This window comes from Gadus chalcogrammus, chromosome 4, assembly GCF_026213295.1.
Source record: "Gadus chalcogrammus isolate NIFS_2021 chromosome 4, NIFS_Gcha_1.0, whole genome shotgun sequence".
NCBI lineage: Eukaryota > Metazoa > Chordata > Actinopteri > Gadiformes > Gadidae > Gadus > Gadus chalcogrammus.
Genome location: NC_079415.1, coordinates 15,588,977 through 15,605,069, shown reverse-complemented (window position 1 = coordinate 15,605,069; position 16,093 = coordinate 15,588,977). Strand labels below are relative to the sequence as shown.

Here is a 16,093-nt window from a genome sequence, read left to right as displayed (position 1 = left end):
CATATGACCCACTATGTTCTGCTCCATGTATCCAATGTTGACAACCTAACATGACATGGCTAAGCTACCAACGTAAACAAGATTAGCTAGAAAAGGAAATTAACTTCTTGTTCAAGTTCAGAAGGGGCAAACGTGTGGCTACACTACACACAGCACTACAAAAGTCGTCAAGATTGTATTTGGTGCTGCTTAGTGTGAGAGAGAGAGCGAGAGAGACAGAGAGAGAGGCCTGATTCACAAATTAACAAATGCCAGTGACAGTAAAGGTGTTGGCAAGCTGTTACAATATGCATTAGCAACCTTTGCTGGTTTAAGTTTATTCACCATCCTCTTCAGGGTAACTAGGCTTGGAGGTGTGGAGAGCGAAAGAGAGGAGAAGAGCAAGGGATTGGGAGTAGGAGAAGGGAGGTAAGGATGATAGTAGAATCTCATGTTAGCCAGGCCTGTCTCAATTGGCTCTGTGTCGCACACACGCACTTGTGTATGTCACCACGGGTAAATCTTTCGAATGCACTGTAGGCCTACGAAGTGCACACCCATTCACAGCACTCCATTTTAGGAACTATCAATGTTGTACATTGTAACAACAAGCCTGCGTGAAGTTTTAACTTGTCTCTCATGATGTAAGTGCTGCTTGTGTTATTTCAGTCGTCATGAGCAAGAGGGTTGCAGAGACCTTCGGCAATGTTTTGCCTCGTCTCAGAAAAGAAGCAAAGTAAGTAAAGAGGGGTGAGAAAATGAGAAGTGTTAACCTTGTAGCATTACAGTACAGAAGAGTTAATAGACTACAAAAAACTAGTCATAGAATTATTGTCATTCAGATCAAAAGTGGTTTGTTGACTATCTGAGAAAGGAACAGTACTTGTTATCTGATATATCTCTTCCTGTGGCATGTTCACTTTGGTGTGTTCAGAATAAAGAGAGTGAAGCACAGAGAGAGCAAGAACGTTTGGAGGATGAAAGCAGTGTGTGTCAATCTGGTAGTGACATAGAGGTGAGTAGCCTAAGAGAGGAGTTCTGGAAACTAGTAGAGCCTTGGCTTTTCCTATGTTCAATGCAATTTGTAAGTTACTTTGGATAAAAGTGTCTGCAAAATGATTGTCAAAGAGTAAATATTAATGGTTTAAACCGAATTGTGACAATAGAGCAGAATCCTGTTGGCAGTGGCACTGATGTCTATAGTGTGTTTTAGTTGTCTACTGGTAAATAGTTTGCTGATATCTGTGATATTATTCCTTCCATGTTTCCTCTGTTGTGTTCAGAGTAGAGCTAGTGAGCCAGCGGGAGAGACAGAAAGTTTGGAGGATGGAAGCACAGGGAGAGTTTGTCAATCTAGTGGTGGCATAGAGGTGAGTCGCCTAAGAGAGGAGTAAATATGAAAGGTTAAGACAGAATAATGACATTCAAGCAGAATCCTGTTAGCACACATGTATATAGTGTAGGGTTGTCAAAAAAATGTATACTCAGATACTAATCGATTAAAATTAAAAAAAAATATATCTGATTAGACACAGTATCGATACTAAAATCGCTGTCTTCATCATCTTCATCTCTTTTTTTTTCTCGCCTCCTTCAACACAATTTTACACATGCAGCGTTGCAGTTGCTAATATAGCAATATAATAATTATTAGGTCAAGTCTCATTCAAAGTTACAAAACATTGTATAATGTATGTATTCATAGATTAATCCATAACTAATCAGAAAACATTTAGGTTATGTCCTTGACATGTCTTTAACAGTGCATCATTCATTACGGCTAATGGTTTCACCATGAGATTAGCTCAGTGCGCTCTCTCATGAAACTCATCTATGTACTTATTAAACAAGTGGTTGAAAATATCAGAAAATCTATGTTTTCTAAGGGGTAACAAAAGTTTTGGGGTGACTTCTATTTAGGTCCATGAGATAGATGCACCTGGGTGTGTTTTACTCAACATTGGCAAATGTGATGGTTATGCAATAAAAAATGTAATGGAAGTAAGAAATGGCTGGATTTTGTGTCCTTGTTGTGGTGGTGCAGGTGTTTGTTTATGTGTTTTTTGTAAAAAAGACAAAACATCAATGAATTAATGTGGAAAAAAAAGAACTGACTGGATTGGTTGAAATATTGACCGGACCCTGCCCCCAGGCATTTGTCCCCCCCAATGTTGAAACCATGGCTACACCTCTGTGTTGAAGTGCTTTGGGTGAACTTTGGGATGAATGGATTAATGATGAATCCCTTTAGAGTGCAAAACCCCATGGCTGGTTATGAGGGTTTAGTGGATGGAAACATTTTGTTTGTTTGTTTTTTCTTTTTGTTGGTGGTCACAGAGAAGAATCATCGAGAGCATGAGAGCTAATTTTTTAACAAATTTGATTTGAGCATGATGATTACCCTCAAAGTTTACGTATATAAACGGCATTGAATTCGTCCTCTTTGAAGCCACTTTGAAATGATCTATATAAATACAGTTGTCCTCCAGTAATATTGGATTTTGCTCATATCATATCTTAAAAGGGGAGAACACAGAGAGAGAGAGAGAGAGAGAGAGAGAGAGAGAGAGAGAGAGAGAGAGAGAGAGAGAGAGAGCGCTGCAATAATGAAAACCTTCAAAAGCTCCCTGCTGCCGCTATGATGGCACCTCCAACTATTTAACTGAATCATCACACTTGCCGGGGTCTATTGTTTCATTCCGCTGCCATAAAAGGTGATGTCAGTCGGAGAAAATCCGCCATCTTTGGGTCTTTGTGCAAATGAAATTGCTCCAAAATTATCCCCAACCCCTCGTCTGACTGGCGTTGGGATTATTACCTCTAGTAATATCATGGCTGGTAACGCCATTGCCATTGTCTCCGGCTTCATTAACATACAAATCGTCCAGTTACTATTAACACCCAATAGCAATTAAACAATTCGCCCGACGCTGCAACAGATGCCAGAACCTGAACAAAAACACTAAACCTGTCCTTGAATGTAGATTACGCTGAATGATTGACACTACCATGGAGTAATTTACAGACACTTGTATCCAAAGCATGCTACAGACTGAACAAAGTTGAGAATGTCAACTGTAGGTCAGGGATAATGGCGTTTAAGGGTAGGTTGCAGATATAAAGCCCGAACCCTTTAGCTGGGTGTGAAACAGCCACACCAATTGGACCAAACTGTTTTTGGCCAGTGACCCCTCTTCTTGTTCTGGAAATGTTTGCGACCCCAACTTAAACTGTTGAGACCACAGATTGTTTTTGCCTCCAAAAACTATTATAATTTCTACATCCTGTTGAAGTTCATCGCATCGCTCTACGTGATTACTAAGTGATTGGAGGCAGTTTGCCCCTGGCTAGGAATCATTAGGCAGTTATTCCTTATAAATTGGAGGATTAAAAAGTTTTGCTTAAATGGATCAGCAAAAATCTCTACTTCTGCAAACCCCCGTGACCCCATTTGCATCTCAGGGGACCCAGAGTAGGGTCCCGACCCCAAGGTTGGGAACCACTGCTCTACACGATCCTGCCACAAAACATTGCATCTTCATTCTCTCTGACTGTATATTAAGGTTGCTGTTCCCCCTCTCCCCTCTGTCACAGAGCTGCCTGATACACTCCCACAGTATCCACGTCTCAGACACCCTCAGACCAGTGTGGGCGGGGGGGTTAGGGAAGGTACAACCACAAAGCCTGGATGTGAATATTATCCTGTGCATTGCAATGGGCAATAACCCAGAGAAGGGACATATTTTGTTGCATATTTACTGAAAACATGTCTTTGTTAGCTGAGTTTGCCAATGAATGATGCATGGTTGTTGTACCATTGGGTTGTCAAGGAGGGGGGGGGGGGGGTTTTGTACACCGAGAGAATGAGAGAGAGGAGGAGATGAGAGAGAGAGAGAGAGATGGAGAGCGACGAGGAGGAGAGAGAGAGAAGAGATGAGAGAGCGAGATTTGAGAGAGAGAGAGAGAGAGAGAGAGAGAGAGTCTAAGAGAGGAGGAGAAATAAGTAGAGAATAAAGGAGCTAACAGTTGAGAGTGAGGTGGAGAAAACGAGAGAGAGAAAGAGAGAGGGAGAGAGGGCGAGAGATGAGGACAAGCAAAGGTAGTATGAAGGTAGCTGGAATCAGGAGATAGACACACAGATCCATCTCTATATGTTTTTGTGACACGTCCTCTCTGCTGCAAAAAAACATAAAATACAAGCAATGCTTGTGGTTTAGATATCGCTAACCGTATATTATTGACATATTACTATTTTATTGATAGATTACTATATTGATGTTGTACTATACTACTTATGCATTACTATATTGCTGATATATTGCTATTATTGATATATTATTGTATTACTGATATATTACTACATTACTGATATATTTCTATATAACTGATGCATTACTATACTGCTTATATATTACTACATTACTGATATATCGCTATTACTGATATATTGCTATATTACTGATATATTACTACATTCAGTAGCGTGCGGTGACCCTAAATTTCAGTGGGCCAGAAAATACTGCCGTATGACCACACCCACAATTTATTTGTTTTTTTAATATGTATATTTTGAACTACATTAAACAACTTTGAACAACTTTAATCTTTAAACTGAACACTTAATCACAGGTGCAACACCGCTCGCCATATCTGCATCAAATATAGAAACGACCAAAGATACTGACGGAATAATTCGAGTTGAAACAACAGTTCTAGAATATGACCATGGGGCAGACTACTTAAAGACCATACAGGCGTCTTTTAGCTTGGATTGCAATTCTTATTGCAGCCTGCAGGGTTATGTGATAAACATACGGAGGAACTTGGTCGCTGAGCTGCCCTGCCCCAACATTGCATGACATGTTTCTGGAGTGTAAATTTTCATTACTTTTTCCGCAGCCGGGGAAAACACAAACACGAACCATCTCTCTCTTGACTTCAAGCTGTGGATGGGTCGTCTCCGGTGTTTGAGCTGTCCTTCACTCTATGCGTCAATCACGTGTGCAGTGCGTCTTCCGTCAACAACGTGCCATGCTTGATTGTAACTGTCACTTATGCAATTCCTTTAATTTACGTGTCAACATTTGCTATATATTATTTATAAATATAAATTATAAAAATTATAAATTCCAAAACTTTCCTCCTTGAACTGAACTCCGGCGCATTCGGCAATCGACTTGTGTGGACTTCCTGTAAACCGGACCTACCGGTAATGCTTGTTAAACTGTCTTTTAAAATAAACTCCGGGTTTGCAAATTAAGTTGTTTGTGCTTTGTTTTATGTGTAGGGACCCTAGTCAGTCAGCTACTGCAGAGGTTTGGTGCTATTTTTAACATATTAGTGGTTAAAAAATGCAAGATTTAGAAGCAAAACCTCAATGCCCCCAAGCCACAACATGGACCCAAACATTGCGCCCGGCAAACTATAATAATCGATTTTCAATTAAGAAGGTATCTGGAAGGCATATTTGATGGGTTTTAATGCCAAAACAAAGATCCTGGGTTCAATTTGCGCCGGAATTACACTTTAAACTCAACTAGAATCAGTGACGGACTGGACGGTCTGGCATTCGGGCAGATGCCAGAGGGGCCGCGGCCTCTCATGGGCCACTTGGGCCGGCCAATCACGGGGCGGCATGCTTGTCGGGTTTGCGCGGCGGCTTCGTCGCAACGCGGCCCCACATTATCTCTTGGCCCACTATCAAGCGTCTTTAGTGTTAAAAGCTTCTATGCTTGTTATGTATTATGAAACGAATCAGTATTTATACCAGATATGAGTGTCTATATGCTACAGTCATGGTTGCCCTTAATATTTACATCGGGTCTACCTTTATCTGTAGCCTTATTCAATCAGATGTTTAAAAAGTGCATGCGTTTGAATTGACATACACACAAATCTGCCTGTATTTTAATTGTATTATTGGTTTTACAAAGTTTATATGAAGCAATGACTTCTGGGAATTTCAAATCGAATCAGACCGCGTCTGCGTATAGGGGGTTGTTGGAAGTTGAAAGTTGGAAGACACCAGTCTGCGGAGGTTACTATGAGTATGAACTATGAATCGAGGAATTAAGCGGACAGAAGGGAGGAGAGTGAGGAAAGAGAGCGAAATCCAGGAAATTACTGTTGGCTGACAGGGAAAAATGCGCGAAACTGACCGATTTGTTTTTTAAGCTGCCAAGTGCAGCTTCAGCTAGTAGCACCAGCGCTAGCACTAATGTTCAAGACACTTAACAAACAGACCAGGGGCAGGGAGTAAGACAGGAGGACAGTGAGAAACAGTGAGGACAGTCAGTCTTTATGCATATTAAAGTTAGATAGTTCATCACCAATGGGGCTACAAAAGTGTGTGTAATTTCCGTGCATGTGAAGTTATAGCTGTGTGTAGCGGGCACGCGCGCGCATGCGCGTCCCCGTGTGGGCCGCTTGTGGGTGAAAATGCCAGGGCCGTTTTTTAATCCCAGTCGGTCACTAACTAGAATCGCCAGCAATAAGCATCATCCACAATTTTATGTCACCAGACCAAAAATAGTCGGAAAGCCTAAAGAAATTATTGATAGTTAATGTGACAATCACATTATAGACTTGGATCAATGATTTATTGAAAGGTGAAAAGGTTACATTGTACTTTTACTTTGAAGCTGACTTAACTAACAGAGGTGTGTGTGTGTGTGTGTGTGTGTGTGTGTGTGTGTGTGTGTGTGTGTGTGTGTGTGTGTGTGTGTGTGTGTGTGTGTGTGTGTGTGTGTACATGTGCGTGTGCGTGTGTGTAACATTAGAAATAACAAGGTGCTCAAACCGGTAAAAAATAATAATTAATCACAGCCGAGCTCCTGCTATTGATTTTATGTACACAATCCAATCCTGTGAGAACACATGAGGTTGAAGTTCAGGGTGTAGGGTGTGCGGGGGAGGGGCCGTACCTCGGCCAATGGCACGCCCTCTGGGGGCCGGCAGTGCAGCATGATCATGCCCTTAAGAGGCACCTCGGTGCCCTGGGGGTCCTGCTCAAAGTTCTTCCTCAGGTCTGGAAGGAAACAGCAGAGCAGAGCGAGTCAGGGGACACCACTTATCAGGACACACACACACACACACACACACACACACACACACACACACACACACACACACACACACACACACACCACACCACCACCCCCCCCCCCCTCCCCCACTCACATGCAATGCGGACACTGGCCTTGCGGCTCTTGGACGTCCCCAGGTGGCTCCAGGCGACACACAGACACCAGTAGTCCTCGGGCCCGTGGAAGTCCTCCACCTGCTGCCGCGACACGTTAATCAGGACCTCGCGGAACTTCACCCCTGGATAGAGAAGGAAGGAGACCGTGGTGACTGACATGTGTGAGGCGGGACAGAGCCGGGCCGGAAGCCAATGACTGAAAAGGGGCGGAGTCACGCCTCGTTCTGTGACGAGAGATCTTCTACCGAAGACATTTACAGCATCAAGCAAACGCTTTTATCCAAAGTGACACAAAGTACATTTATCCGCAGAAGGTGAAACAATATATCGCTGTCTGTACTGTAAGGAAGAGAAGAGGAACTTATTTGTGACCATCGGGAGGAACTGGAGCTTTGGGAGGAGGATTTGAAGAAGTGTGTTTCTACAGTGGCCAGTCAACCGGGTGTTGATTAGAGGCTTTAAAGACGCTTTAACAAACAATGTCGGTGTCTGGACAGGATGTTTAAGCGTAATTGTCTTTTCCACCAGGATACCTTTACTAGTGCTGGCTGAGTTTGTGTTGCTGTTGGCCAATTACTACCCCCACTCCAGCGACATTGTTGGTTGAAACAAACACAGAGCAAAAGAAAGCAAAACTCCCTGTTCAACCTGATTTCAGCTGGCCTGCTATCAGATTCAAGATTATTAATCTAAAGTCTAATTTGTGAGAATATACTCCTAGCATTTCCCTTACCAATGTTATCTTTTTTTCTTCTTCACCTAAGCAGAGCTTGTACAATGCTAAAAGCAACACGAAATCCAAGTGATTCCCTGTTTCACCACATCCGCTGATACTTGCGCGTGTCATTTCCAGGGACTCCCTGCCCTCTAGCTCTCCCCGTGTGTCCTCGTTAGGAAACGGCCGTCACCTGTGTTAACGACTCATTATGTCCTGCTGTGTTCTCGGTGTTGGAGCATGCAAATGCCAACTTGGCGTAGACTCCTCTTTCTGGAGGCGTCAACGCAGGACAAACCCTGCATGGAGGCGCTTATTACACTTACACTTTCACTAAACACTTATTATGGGTCCTTTCATGAAGCAGGACACGGCCTAGCAGCAGCTCTGGGGAAAGGGTCCATTTGAGATATCTTCAATACTTTAGTCTCATACACGTCTGCTGCCTGTGTCTCCATGACCGGACACTACAAGCTGAATTAATGGTTTCAACCCCGAACCGTTACACTGGGAGTCAATCACCTTAATCTTTAGTAAATCCTGCGCCCCATGTTATGTTTCTAGTAAATAAACTCAAACCCCATCCATACTTCCCAGCCAGGCAAATCTTTGTGGGAAGTAACCAATGGATGGTCAGTACTCCTACTTCTACCGATCAAATTTCGCTAACGATCAAAACACATCCCGCCTACAGTTTGTCCACTTAATACCATTTAAATTGGAAACGTGTCAAATTACAGAAAACAAGATATGCTCTAAATATCGTTTCATCTTTTAATGCGCTGCTGACTCATTACCATAAAAATCCCAGGAAAACGAGGAGAATGCTAATTGCACCGCGCAGCCATTAACCTAATTGTTTTTCTCTCCAGAAGAACACGATACACTTGACTCGACTAGTTTCATAAGAACAGACCCAACTCATTTCATCTGGTTTTGACATTATTCCGTATATTGTCAATCCCCCCTCTTAAAATGGCACAGGGAGCAAGTGATGAACGGCTGGTTGCAAGGTCAGAACAAGAATAAGCCTTTTAACGTATGGCTGACCTAGAAGTGTTGGGACTTATCCTTTTAGGGGGAGCGGGCCCTGTCCCTCGCTCTGGGATTACAAACACTGAGTTATGAATGTACCAATAGCTTTACGTTCTACATGAATATGAATGTTAGGTCAGAGTAAATAATGTGCCATCTTTTAGTCATTTCTATGTGTGTGTGTTTGTGTGTGAAACAACCAAGGTGTAGACCAGTCAAAGACATGCAGAAGTCCCTCCTCTGACCAACGTTTTCCTGGGTGAAGGGCAGGTTGAATACGCCGATCAAAGAGGAAGAAGAGGACAAAACAAGCTGTGTTACCTTCAAACATCCTGTCTCTCAACACAAAAAAAGATAATAATTTCCCCAAGAAAATTCAATGCAACACAAAAAAACAGAAAAAGAAGAATAGGAGGAATCTCAACCATCTCGTATTTTCTTTGGTTGATCCGAAGAATATACATCTTTATATCTTTCTCCATCTCTTTCTCCCCAGGTTGTTTTGGTTCTGGTTCTGGTTCTGCACACACACACACACACACACACACACACACACACACACACACACACACACACACACACACACACACACACACACACACACACACACACACACACACACACACACACACACACAGGCTCCCCGTCACCTCCGGTCCACTCTGGGCTGGGGGTGGGGGATTACTCTGGGAGCGTTGGATGTAATCGAAGAGCCCAGCGGTGGACTCCCACGAGCCACGACTCCTCTCTCCTCCACTCCTTCTCCCCTGTCGCCTTATCGCTCCTCTACCCCCCGTTCAGCCCTCCTTCCCATTCTATCTCTCCATCAAAAGACTCTGCAGGAGCCGCCACTCCCCCCCCTCCCTCAGATCAGTCACTACCCCGCCACCGCTGCCAAATTCTAATCTCTTTCCCTTCCGCCCACTCCTCCCCGGCCCCCCTATCTCTTTCCTCCTCCTCTTCGACTTATCTCTCCATCTGAGTATCAACTTTTCGGTGGTGGGCGGATGCCTGAACGCCCCCCCCCACCAAAAGAAACTACCATCCCCACCCCCGCCCGCGCCTCTACATGCCTCCTCCACCTTCCCCTCCTCCCTTTTCTCGCCCGCCACGGCGCTTGAGTTGAGCCTCTCCATCCCAACACGCCCTCTCATCGCGGCGCCCTGAAACAAAGACCTCACCCAGAATATCCTCCCGTTGGCTCGAGAGATCTCACTTCTAAACTTGTGACTCTGATGTTGTTTGTCGTCTTAGTCGTTCACTCTGTACATTTGGAATATGTGCTTTGATAAACTGCACTTCAAGCTAAGACGGGCTATTTTTGTACCGCTTGTCAACTTTTTTCCTGAACTTGAATCCCCTCGGACGGTACATGCTTTAGTCCAAAGTCCCTCTGTGACTTTACACTTCTTCCTAAAATCATCCATAAAATGTATTAGCGGCAGTCGGTTTCCAGTGTGTGTGTGTGTGTGTGTGTGTGTGTGTGTGTGTGTGTGTGTGTGTGTGTGTGTGTGTGTGTGTGTGTGTGTGTGTGTGAGTTTGTTTTGATACTATAATCCTCCATAAATAGTCCCAAATATGTAAATCATGAAAGCGCCTGGTAACACAGCACGGGTTTCAATGGGGCTTTCTTTACGGGGATTTCAAAACACCCCAGCGTTTTCAACCACGATCCAACATCCAAGGTTTACGTCGTCACACAAGTCGAAATAGCCTGCTAGTGCCACTTAATCCTCATCCACTCTATTCTGCACTTATTTTCGTCTCAACTATAACAAAGGACCATGACTCAAATACAATCGATGTTTGAAGTCGATATAAGCAGACAATCTTCTGTCTTAAGAGTTGTTATGTTTGATGACGATTGACAAAAATTGTGTGTGTGGCGTCCTTTGTTCAGCTTCGACAACTGCATACAAAGCAACACAATCCCACATGTGACCTTGTTGCATATGTGATCACACGCAGCATACACAGCATTTCCAGTGTGTGTCAAACTCCATATATTTTAACTTTTTTTAACTTTATTCACAATACGGCTCAACAATCTGACTTCATAAGGTCATAACTTATAACTTCTTCCTAATATGACAAAACAAAATTATTCATAAGGTCATAACATAACTTTATTACCTATATGATAGGAGCGGTTTGACTTGTAAAACAACAGTATGACCCAAGTTGAGAAGGCTTGTTGTGGAATAACAATAGCATGATTATACTCTGGTTATATTGATATAACTGTTGGGAGTTGGGACAGTACATTATACAGGGCATTATTTATGTTTATAACCAGGAGATGTTTGAGCATTCATTCATTGGATCATTTTTCATGGCTAACAATGTTGATCCTTCAATCCATCCTCAGTGCCCCCCGGGCTGAGAAACGACGGCAAGATCAACGACACAGGCGCAACCACAGCATCAACCGTCAATACGTTGATCGGACGCACACAGACAACAATTGCAGCTGCATTTCCCAGCGCAAACTCATTATATACGTGAATAATGATGATTGATTCATCAATACAAACCATCTTTTGTGTGTGCTGAGCGTGAGCAGGGAATACCCTGGTGGTAACTCACAGAAGGATTCAAACGACACATGCTGGCCTTGACTCACCGTTACCACACAAACACCAACTATAGCATACGATATAGAGCCATGACACAGCAGGAACCGTGCCCAAACAATATGTTCTGTTCTTTGTTTTCTTTCTATTTCAGTGTGGCTTTTAAAGAGCTCCTGAGCAGCAACGTGAGCCAAACTAGAAGCAAATACAAGTTTTGTGACAGGCAACATCATGTAGAAAATCCCACAGCATGTCCGGCAAGCAAAGCCTGGCAGACATGATGCAAAGCAGCCCCATAGGGGGTTTTACTACAACATGGCAACCAGCAGAAGAGACATTAAGCAGAAGAGAATTGAGTTTGCTCGGCTTGCTTTGGTTGAAAACAAACAGAGCCAAACAGAGCTTAGCAAGGTTAGAGTGGGAAGGAAATAATAACAGGGAGCTATGTCTAAGCAAATGTTTGAACAAATTAGGCTGAGTAATTGTAAGGACCCAAATGTATTTTTGAAAGCAACAAATCTCTTGTTTATGACACAAATTCTGCCCTGGTGGTAACCACTGACTTAGCATCAATCAGTGCTTTTATTTGTAAAATTAGTTCTGTTATCTGCCGCGAAATTAAAAAACTGTTGTAATCCAACCATCAGATTCAAATCTAAAATCTAAAAATGAAATGATCGACTAAACTAGTTGTGAAATAATTTAATTAATTTAAATTCCATCATCTAAGCCTGGTATTGGTAAGTGTGTTTGTGATTGTGTGAGATTTTGTGAATGTCAACTATAACTTGAACACCACACAGAAGGCCACCCGTTGCCTTCTGGGTAATGGAGGAATATCCAGCTGCTACGGCCTTGACACTTCCATCTCCTCCTAATCCAACGTCTTGGGAGTAATATTGTGGTGGTGAATGAATCAATAGCATGAATGAGAGGATGGCCACTACTCATCCTAACCACACTGCACAAACTCATTAAAAGAGGTGTGTGGACTTTTGGACTAATGCGTTATATGTCCATAGACTTAGAGGAAGGATCTTTCTCCATCCGCACAAGTTACTGTTTCATCATAATAATACAGAAGAATTGAATGATGAATGCATTAATGAGGATGATACATTAACAAATACATGTTAGGGATGGGCTGTGACAGTGCTATCTGTATCTGTATGTGTTCGACCATCAGTATTATAACAATAAATAACTGTATAGCTGGATTTATGTTCAGGTAAAACCACTAATAACAGGGTCTTAAGTCGGACATGGTTTCTACGTATAAGAAATATAATATATTCTACTCTGAATATTATTATTCTTGGAGTAATCACACCCTCCCAGTCATTTTTCTCTACAAACTCTTGCAATTAGGAACTATTTCGTGGACTTTTTATAATAAATTATTGATTTATTTATATATACTTGTATTGTTTTGTGCATTTTCATTCAGTCATTCAATTGAGCCTCCTTTTGTGGTTGAATACATAAACAAATCCTGTATACACACACAAATAGCAGGTTCAATACAAAACGGATCCCAACAGTTTGTGTAAGGCTAACTTCATGAGAATGCAGCCATTTGGCCTGTTTCCCATTACCCAGTGAACATTGTAATACTTCCATGCTGAAGGTTAACGAGAATATGTGGGGACGACGATGGCAATGCGGAGGTGGTTATTAACCAATAACCTTTTAAATAATGTATGTTCATTACATTATGATGTACTAAGGTAGCAATTTATTTTGTATATGTTTATAATCAAGCAATGCATAGGGAACTGGCAATGACTTCAGGATCTCATGGACTATCTTTGTTTTTTTAATAACATTTCAGGACATAAATGATGATTTATGTAGCGTTCTATTTGATCCATAAATAATCCTCCATGTATTCATGATAGTTATTTTTATATATTTTGCATTAGATGTTGGGGTAACATGATAAAATAATGTAATTTTGTAAATAGTAAATATGTTTTACAGTACTATTAATTGTTACCCTTTATGGAAACAGGTACATTATTGTGCTGCAAGAGCTCTTAAAAATTAGTATTTTTTACACACACATAAAGAGTCGTAAATTAAAAAAAAATATATGAGGCTAGTGACTAAAGCAGCATTGAGATCCATGTCTTTCCTGAACCCCTGGCCCTGACAAAGGATCATAGCTACTAGCACAGGTGCGACTATATTTCCAATCCCCTTCTATTTACTCTCTTCTCTCCCCTCTGCTCTCCCCGCATTCTGCTCTTTTACAGCCTCTCTCTCTCTCTCTCTCTCTCTCTCTCTCTCTCTCTCTCTCTCTCTCTCTCTCTCTCTCTCTCTCTCTCTAGAGTAGAGAGCGAGAGCGATGGTGACTGGTGTTAAGGAGATAGATGGGAGCGGGTCTATAAGCGACTGGGTCTCGGCCGCTAACAGGAGATAGCCATCAGGGCCGTTTGTCACGGTTGTCACATTAACAATTAGGAACGGTATTTTGAGACAACACGTTTTTACTATGCAACCCTTCATGTATTTCCTATATGACGTTTTTGTTTATCGGAAATCTGAGCAAAAGTTTTGATTCCACCAATTTACCCCCGAACGTGTGGTTTTGCCTGTCCTTCTCCTGGTCGTCAAGGCGACGTGTTTAAATCCACCGTTGTCATCATGATCTCTCTTATCACTTGAAATCCAGTCTTGATCAAGATCGGGTCGTTCCTGTTGAATTCCTTCAACTCGAACCTGGAGCCTCATCGAGCCGGGATCAAAACCACGGCCCGCGCGTTTCAACGGGTTGCATCACACACCAGCCAGTCAATCATCTCTTTGGCGCTCAAAGAGGCAGTATCTAACAATCGAACACTAAACTACTTTTATGGCTGGGGGGCTACTGTGCTCCTATTACCGCCGTATTGAACGTGACAAATGAGCTAACGCAGCCAGGCAGATATTGAGGGGGGGCGGGGGGGGCAGTTGGGTGTAGCCTGAAGGGTAGTCATAAAGCTCCTTCTGCAGAATCCATCCCTTAAGATGTGATTCCAGCCTGCCGAGGATCTGAGCTCCATCTTCAGACCTTCTCACCCTCATGTGAAACTGAGAGCAATTTAGACAAGCGAGATTGAGTTGAAGCTAGAGGTTATATGTATGTGTGTCTGTGTGCGTAGGTGTGTGTACTAGAGTTGTGTACTGTATATATGTAGGATTGATTTGAAGTTGGAGGTTGTGTCTATGTTGAGTGTGTGCGAGCATGAGCGTGCATGGCTGCAAGGGTGCGTACGGGTGTGTTTATGTATGTGTGTGTGTGTGTGTGTGTGTGTGTGTGTGTGTGTGTGTGTGTGTGTGTGTGTGTGTGTGTGTGTGTTTGTGTACATGCCTCACTGCACAGTGTAGTGTACTGGGATATGAACCTGTGTATAAACTGTATATATATAGCTGGAGAGTTTTTTTTTTCAACACTGCGGTACACTGAATCCAGTGTGTGTGTGTGTGTGTGTGTGTGTGTGTGTGTGTGTGTGGTGTGTGTGTGTGTGTGTGTGTGTGTGTGTGTGGGGGGGGGTAGTGTGTGTGTATATCTGAGTGAGTGAGTTTATGAGCGTGTGACTGAGTGTGTGCGTGCGTGGTGCGAGTAAATTAGTGAGTGTGTCAGTGAGTGAGTGAGGGAGTTCATTAGTGTGTGAATGAGTGTGTGGATGCTCGGTGCGTGTGTGTGTGCGTGTGTTCGTGTGTTGTGTGTGGTGTGCTCATACCGGTGCCCAGGTCGGTGTGCTCCTGGGCCAGGTGCTGGCTCTGATGGACCCATTCCCCGTTGCACTTGAAGAAGATCTGCAGCGCGGGCTGGGCCCGGCAGCGCAGCTGGATGGGGTTGCTCTTGATGATGTAGGCGTCGTCGGGCTCCTGCAGGAAGCGGGGGAGGGTCCCGGACTGGAGGGCCTCGCCCCTGGACCCTGGGACACACACACAGGCACACGGTCACTATATACATCTATACACAAGGTCACAGTGCCTTTAGCTGAACATTACAGTTGTGTTAGAAGGGTCTATGTCATTTAGGGTTGGTTTGATTTCCCCGGCTCATTATTCACCTTCAAATTAAAAATGTATAAATATATCAAATAAATAGATACATTCATTAATAAATATTAATAACAGATGATTGGGGGCAAATTTTATCCTCAAATATTTAGTAATTACATCACAGAAATTACTCCAAGACAGCCAAATCCATACAATTCAAACTTCACAAAAACTGTTCTTCTACTACTCCTGACAAACATGAACACACACACACACAAACACACATACAACACACAGGACCACCCAAAAACACACAATCATGAAGCAACCACTCCAGAAAAGAAGCCAGGGGCTGTACATCCCACCCAGAGGAGGAAAGTTAATGACATCCTTCTTCTGGAGGCGATTAAAGGTAAACCATTCTCATATTGCCAATCCAAACACAACCAGCGTTGTGCTTGATGTCTTCTGATTGGTATTCCTGACACGGTGATTGGATCCCGTGGAGGTGGGCAGGTGGATGACACTGATATTTAATCCCTGAGGATAACAGGGGAAACCTGTCCACGGTTAGTGTGAAGCCTTCAGAATGCCAGG

The 16,093-nt window shown here is 43.0% G+C and overlaps 1 protein-coding gene across 1 annotated transcript in view; it reads right to left on the bottom strand.

The window, feature by feature from the left end:
* LOC130381142 (netrin receptor UNC5D-like) overlaps nt 1-16,093 on the bottom strand; it is a 146,658-nt gene that overhangs the window by 45,065 nt on the left and 85,500 nt on the right. Inside the window, exons 2-4 of the mRNA XM_056588594.1 lie at nt 15,229-15,426; nt 7,159-7,302; nt 6,903-7,006 (exon numbers count right to left, since the gene is read on the bottom strand). Coding sequence (XP_056444569.1) covers nt 6,903-7,006; nt 7,159-7,302; nt 15,229-15,426 — 446 coding nt within the window. The remainder of the gene's footprint in view (nt 1-6,902; nt 7,007-7,158; nt 7,303-15,228; nt 15,427-16,093) is intronic.